At 44.9% G+C, this 7,311-nt stretch overlaps 1 protein-coding gene across 2 annotated transcripts; it reads left to right on the top strand.

Moving 5' to 3' along the window:
• The first annotated feature begins 1,260 nt into the window (after positions 1 to 1,260).
• Positions 1,261 to 6,372, top strand: wdr89 (WD repeat domain 89). Of its 2 annotated transcripts, none has more exons than XM_036575137.1 (3): positions 1,261 to 1,322; positions 2,859 to 3,574; positions 5,647 to 6,372. In XM_036575137.1, the coding sequence occupies exons 2-3, from the start codon at positions 2,875 to 2,877 to the stop codon at positions 6,141 to 6,143; spliced, it is 1,197 nt and encodes a 398-aa protein (XP_036431030.1). In that variant the 5' UTR covers positions 1,261 to 1,322; positions 2,859 to 2,874; the 3' UTR covers positions 6,144 to 6,372. The 2 variants fall into 2 exon arrangements, with proteins under 2 accessions (XP_036431030.1, XP_036431031.1); XM_036575138.1 differs by lacking the exon at positions 1,261 to 1,322 and adding an exon at positions 2,060 to 2,452.
• Positions 6,373 to 7,311: the final 939 nt, after the last annotated feature.

Below are 7,311 nucleotides of genomic sequence, written 5' to 3' on the forward strand. Positions count from 1 at the left end.
GCTCCAGCTAATTAACTTCCTCAGAAGCTCTTGATTGGTTGGATCAGAGCGTTAGTGTTAGGTGAGGGGAGAGCAGCAAGTAAGAAGTGGGTTTGAACTAAACACTGCAAAAAAGTAGATCTCGAGGACGAGCGTTGGGGACCACTGTCCTAGATGTAGGAACATTGCTGTGAGGATTTGATTGCAGCCACAGGAGCATTAGTAAGGTCACGTACTGATGTTAGATGATCAGTTCTAGATCCCAACTCATCTCAAAGGTATTGGATGGAGCTCCATCAGCTGCCTGAGAACACAGTTCCACTGCTCCCGATGCTGGGGGCCTTATACCCCTCTAGCCGACGTTTGGCATTGGGCATGGTGACCTTACGCTCCTGTGCAGCTCCTCCGGAGTGTCCCATTCTGTTGGTTGAGGCTTTTCTATGGAGATTATACAAACTCTGTGTGCAGCTGAACACCTGTGTCAGCAATGGATGCACCTTATAGTGGTTGAATTTGCTAATTAGAGGTCATACAGTGTGACATACACAGATCAGGCATTACATTATGTCCACCTCCTTGTTTCTACACTCATTGTCCATTTTATCAGCTCCACTTACTGTATAGGTGCACTTTGTAGTTCTACAGTTACAGACTGTAGTCCATCTGTTTCTCTGCATACTTTGTTGGCCCCCTTTTATCCTGTTCTTCAATGGTCAGGACCCCCATGGACCCTCACAGAGCAGGCACTATTTGGGTGGTGGATCATTCTCAGCACTGCAGTAACACTGACGTGGTGGTGGTGTGTTAGTGTGTGTTGTGCTGGTCTGAGTGAATCAGAGACACTATATAGTAAGTGGAGCTGATAAAATGGACAATGAGCCTAGAAACAAGGAGGTGGTCATAATCAGTGTATATGTTGATATATGGCTGAAATATATGTCCCATATTTGAAAACGGACAATTTAAAATAAGTTGGCTTGTGTTACATATATGTCCATGTGTGACTAATATAAGTTGGCTGTATAAGAGAAATCCAAATATGCTAATCTATGCTATATATTTGAAGCTCATATACTACCATATATCAGATTTCTGTGTGGGTTCTCCACTGCTGATCCTTATTGCCCATTTTTCTCTGTTCACATTATGTTTCTGGCCCTAAACATCCTGCAGCGCTGTGTTTAACTGCGCCCTGTATGTTTCGTGATGCACTATCTGTGGGGAAACGGGCGGAAAGTGCATTTGGAAACTGCGTTCCGGGGCAACAATTTCCGTCGAGCAGTTTACGGTGTTGCACACGAGCCCAAGCGTGTTGACAGATGAGTTCAAAGCGGAGCTGAACGGTAAACAGAGCGCGTGCTTGTGTTTATAACTGTGTTTATAAATGTGTTTATAACTGTGTTTATAAATGTGTGTTTTCCGTGCACTTTCCGTGTTTTGCGGTTTAAATTCTGATTAACTCCGCTGTTGTAGCGAAGCTGACCGCAGTTTTCCTGAAGCGTTTAAGGTGGAAAATCGGGAAAAATTCAGAAGCTGCCTGAATATTTCAGCCTCGTGCGGCGTTTTAGAGCCGCTGTTAATAAAAATAGTAGACCTCGAGAATAAAGTCGTAATATTTAGAGGGAAAAAGTAATATTACGAGAAAAAAGTCGTAATATTACGAAAAAAGTAATATTTAGAGAGAAAAAGTAATATTTCGAAAAAAAAAAAGTCGTAATTTTTCGAGAATAAAGTCGAAAAGTGCGCTCAGACTTTCAGAACTGTCCAGTACTCAGCGTTACCCCTTGACACCAGCTTTTAATCCTAATGTTTATTATTCAGTAGCTACTATGAAACAGTAACTACTGTTCACATTACACTGTATGACCAATACCGTTCTTTAGAAATCCTCTAATTAGTTAATTCGGCCACTTTAAGGTACATCAATCGCTGACACAGGTGTTCAGTTGCACGCAGCATCTCCATAGAAATGCATTGACCAACAGAATGGGGGCACTCTGAATCAGCCCCACATGACCGTAAGATCACCAGGTGTGATGCAAAGTGTGGGCTAGAGGGGTCTGTGGAGCAGTTGAATTGCGTTGTGTGGAGTGATGGAGCTCCATCCAGTATCTTTAGCCACTGTTCCACCGCTTGGTGCCAGCTCAGCTCAGCTCAGCTCGACTCTGGTTGCCTTCTTTGTTTTTTCAATAGGCAAAACTGGTACCTTGCGCTATTTTTAGTATCACCACCGTCAAGGTTCTTAGTGAGCTAAGCCGATACCAAAAGGTGAGGCAGAAAAACTAAAGACTGACCAGGTTACCTTCCCTCTTGCATCGCCAACCAGAATCGTCCCGTCGTCTAATGTAGTATTTCCCAAAACTTTTTTTTTTTCCTTTTGTCTTGCTGCCATCATCCTCTTCTGAACAAAATTTGTCTCTTTCAGGTCACGGCAGTGTCATGTAGCATCGCTATGATGTCCAGCTACAATAAGGTATTAAAAGGTGTTAAAACTGCAGAGTCGAGTCGAGTCGAGTCGAGTCGAGCCGTGCCGTACTGTGAGGTGGAAAAGTGCCATTTGGGATTAGTTAAGAATCCAGAACTAATAATCCAGCATCGGTACCTGACATCACTAATGCTCTTGTGGCTGATTGCAATTAAATCCTCACAGCAATGTTCCGACATCTAGTGTAAAGCCTTCCCAGAAGAGACGAGGCTGTAACTGCAGCAAAGGGGGACAAACTCCCTATTAATACCCTTCATTTCAGAAGAAATGCTGAATTTGCAGGTGTCCACATATATTTGGAGATGTAGCTTGTGTAGTTATGAGTGTGAGGAACTGAACTGGGCCTTTTAATCAGTGAACTGCAGGGTGATTTTGTCTTCATTAAACTCTGCAGGTCATTGTCCAGTCTGATGGATTCCCTTGAAGACACCTTCAGGACCCTGTCTATTGCTAGACGCCTGCAGCCAGATGACCCTTCCTACATCCTCGACGTGGCACTGCCACGTAGAACCAGCAGCTCCACTTCTACCCCAGGATCTGACCTGTTAGCCGCGTGCTGCTCGAACCACACTGTCCGTCTGCACAGCAGAGAGACGTTGCGCATGTGCGGGGAGTACCAGGGCCACACGGGGGCCGTCTTTGGGGTCCGTTTCTCCTCGTCCTCTTGCGACCTGATCTACACCGGGTCTGTGGATGGGACGCTCCGGTGCTGGGACGTCCGGCGACCCGGTTCTGCCCCGGCCCGAGTATTCCAGAGCGATCCGGAGCACGCCTACTGCTCCTTCGACGTGAGCTGTAACGACAGGCTGCTCTGCGCAGGTACAGAGCAGGTGGGCGAGGACAGTTTTCTGGTGTTTTGGGACACTCGCATGGTGGGTGATGGTGGGACCAAGACTGAAGCCAAGCAGGACCAGTTGCTGGGCGTGTTCTCTGAGTCGCACAGCGATGACATCACGACCGTGCGCTTTCACCCATCTCGAGCAGACAGACTGGCGTCGGGGGCGACTGACGGCCTGGTGAACGTGTTCGATTTGAGTTTGGGGAAAGAAGACGACGCCCTCGTCACAACCTGTAACTGTGACTCATCTGCTGGCTCCCTCTGCTGGTCAGGTAGGCAGTTCGGATTCACTCTGCCTCTGTAAAGAGTCCATATCAGGGGTCAGGGGTCCTGACCACTGAAGAACAGGGTAAAAGGGGGCTAACAAAGTATGCAGAGAAACAGATGGACTACAGTCTGTAACTGTAGAACTACAAAGTGCACCCTATATAGTAAGTGGAGCTGATAAAATGGACAATGAGCGCAGAAACAAGGAGGTGGTCATAATGTTATGCCTGATTGGTGTATGTAAATATATAAATGTAAAAAACAAAAAGTGGGTGGGGCTAAACTGCCGTAGACTGAATAGCCAGATATATGTTATGCGTTGGTTTTCATGGCATCACAAAACGGTGAATTCAAAATGGGCTGTTTTTGCAACTTAGTAGCCATTTTTATAGACAGAGAAGTAAATGTCGGCACCGATGAGGCAAAACACTATGACCACCTGCCTAATATGCTCTGACCTGCCTAGGCATGGACTCTGCGAGACCTCTGAAGGTGCCCAGTGGTATTTGGCACCAAGACATTAGCAGTAGATCTTTTAAGTCCTGTAAGTTGTGAGGTGATGCTGCTGTGGATGGGACTTGTTGTTCCAGCACATCCCACAGATGCTCAGTTGAGAGCCGCATAATTTGGAGGCCAAACGTGTTCGATTTGAGTTTGGGGAAAGAAGACGACGCCCTCGTCACTCCAAGGTCCAGCTCCAACACTCGTGTGCCCATTGTAGGTGCTTTCAGTTGCGGACAGGGGTTACCATGGGCACTCGGGTGTTGGAACTGGACCTTGGAGCAATGGAAGAAGGTCCAGTCCCAAACACTTGAGTGCCCATGGTAACCCCTGTCCAACGCTCGTGTGCCCATTATAGGTGCTTTTAATGGTGGACAGGCGTTAGCATGGGCACTCTTAACTGGTCTGCAGGCCATGCAGCCCTATATGCAGCAGGGTGCGATACACTGTGTGTTGTGACACCTTCCACATTCCTCCATCATTAAAAACTTCAGTGTCTTGTGCCACAGTAGCCCTTCTGTCGGTTCAAACCAGACAGGATGACCTTTGTTGCCTTTATGCATTAATGAGCCATGGGTGCCCAGCACCCTGCCTCTGATTTGTGGTTTGTTGTTCCTTGGATCACTGTCGGTAGGTACTCACCTCTGACTGGTAGCTCCTCAAAAGCTGTGCTGCTTCAGAGATGCTCTGACCCTTAACGGTTTGTCCCTGGTCTCAGTCGCTCAGGTCTTCACGCCTGCCCACTTCTCCCGCATCAGGCACATCGACCGCGAGAACCACTATTCGCTTACTGTCTAATAAATCCCAGACCTTGACATGCACCAGTGTTATGAGATATCATTATTCTCTTCATCTGTGGTCGTAACATTTTAGCTCATCAGTAAAAATACTACATCAGCTCCTTGGGACCACCGGTGGTTCCAAAACGCATTTCGTCATATTCTTCATAACTTTAATAATTCATAAGCTACATTCATATAAGAGCTGTAACTGTCTTCTTTCCAGTCAAATAGATGGGTGATGTAATTTTAAACCCTTATAATAAAAGAAGCTGAACTTTTTTTATCTGCTGAAAGTCGACCCATTTTTCCACAAATCTGGGCTATAAACTGTAAACAGATGGCGTCTCTTCAGTGATCTGCTCTGTAAACATTATTTTATATATAAAATAATACAAAGATCATCTAAGATTTTTGGCTGTCAGCTGTAAATTGTAAGCATATAGCAATATGTGTGATCATAAAACACATGTTCTGTTAATTTGAGGGGAGCTTTATAAATAAATAAATAAATAAAAATTAACATTTTTTTCATGCAGTTACTGAATAATTTGCCTTACGATTTGGTCATGGAAATTCAGATGGAAAAACCAAAATATACCCTGGAGAATAAGAGGTTAAAAAAAAGTGAGGGAAATTTGTTTTTTAATGATATGAGCCCTTCAAAAGAAGAGCATGGTGAAAAACATTCGTCCATCTGCTTCTGGTCATCTGTTTGACAGGCTCTTTTCCAGAGCTACTGATTTGTTTACAAGTCGCACAACATAACTCATGATTTTCTGGACTCTGTTTGACAGGAACAAACCTGGACCGGCTTTTGTGTTTGAGTCATGATGAAGGCCTCCACCTGTGGGACTTGTCTCGGCTGGACAGCGACGATCCCTTGACCCTCCTCAGTTCGCTTGATGCACGGACCCTCGTCTCGCTCCCCGAAGTGGCTTCACTGGACTACTTTGTGGGCGGGACTTGGTTAGAAGAGGCGGGTCATCTCCTTATCATGGGCGGGTCCCACGAGGGAGAGCTTCACCTGCTGGAGTGCAGCGGGAGTGAACTGAAGCTGATGACGTCATTGAAAGGAGGGCATTCTGCAACAGTGAGGTGTTTCCAGTGGGATCCTGTCAGCGGGGCTCTGCTGACCGGTGGAGAGGATGGAGAACTTTTGCAGTGGAAAGCAGGAGCGGAGGAAATTAGTGTAGGAAAGAAAGGCTCATTTAAAAGCATCTCATCCATGCAGCTTAAAACGAAGGCACACAGAAAGCATGTCACCAAACGAGACAAAACACTGACCGCATGATGAACCGTGCCAAGACTTTTTTGTAGATCGCTGGCATTTTTAACTGTACTTCTCACATGTACTACATAAGATAAAGGGCTGCACAATATGGACGAAAATATTACTATCATGACTATCGTTGTTGACGGAATCTCCAAAATGACAACTTTACACAAGAAGGGAAAAAACTTCTTTACTTTTAATGTAAGTCAATGGAACCAGACTTTTTTCCCAAGTCATTTTGGGCCGTTTATCTTGGTCCATTCTTCATGAAATTTACACACAATGTAAAGATCAATTTTCAAATTATGTCAAAAAATGAAAAACCACAAAAAATGGAGATACGAGGTTTTCTTCTGACAACAGTGTTATACTGCTACACATTGTGACTGCAGTATGTCTTCATACATTAAAAAACATTATTAAACCTTATTAAAGGAATCAGATTAAATGGCTTGGCCAAAAATTGGATTTACACAATTTTCCACTTAACCCAGATGTGGTCAATCAGGCAAGACATCTTTTGGTGTCTAGACTTTGCCTATTTTCCTGTTTTACTGATTTTTCCAAATTTCTACATGATAAAATGGTTAAGATGTAAACAAAGTCATTCAGAGTGGTTTGGTGTGAAACGCTTCGTTCTAGAGAGTCAGAATTGTTCACAGTGGTGGTGATAGGAACCAGACGTCCACCTCTAAAAGCTCCCTCAGAGAAGGTTACTACACAAAGAATTTTTTTGGGGATTTATCAATATTTGACAATTGGCTATATTTGTGTTGTAGTCATGGCGACCCCTGGTTCCTATCACCACCAGACCAAATCGAAATCTTTCAATTTGTCTACAGTGACCCTTTACACCAGGGGTGCCTGTCAGTCCTGGCAGGCCGGTGTCCAGCACAATTTGGTGAATAACCTGCTCAAACACACCTAATTTAACCCATCTGTTAATTGTCAGGTTTAGTGGGTGTGTTTGAGTAGGGAAACCACCAGACTGAGCTGGACACTGACCCTCAAGGACCAGAGTTGTGTACCCCTGCTTCACACACTAGACCACTCTGAATGACGCTGTTTGCATCTCGACAGTTTAGTTGTACAGAAATCATGAAAAATCAGTGGAACTCCTTTTTGGGGTCATGCAGACTTGTTGATGTGGTTTAGGCCGCAGTGGTTTAGGGCACCGTGTAGCCAA

The sequence above is a fragment of the Colossoma macropomum genome, unplaced genomic scaffold, assembly GCF_904425465.1.
Source record: "Colossoma macropomum unplaced genomic scaffold, Colossoma_macropomum, whole genome shotgun sequence".
NCBI lineage: Eukaryota > Metazoa > Chordata > Actinopteri > Characiformes > Serrasalmidae > Colossoma > Colossoma macropomum.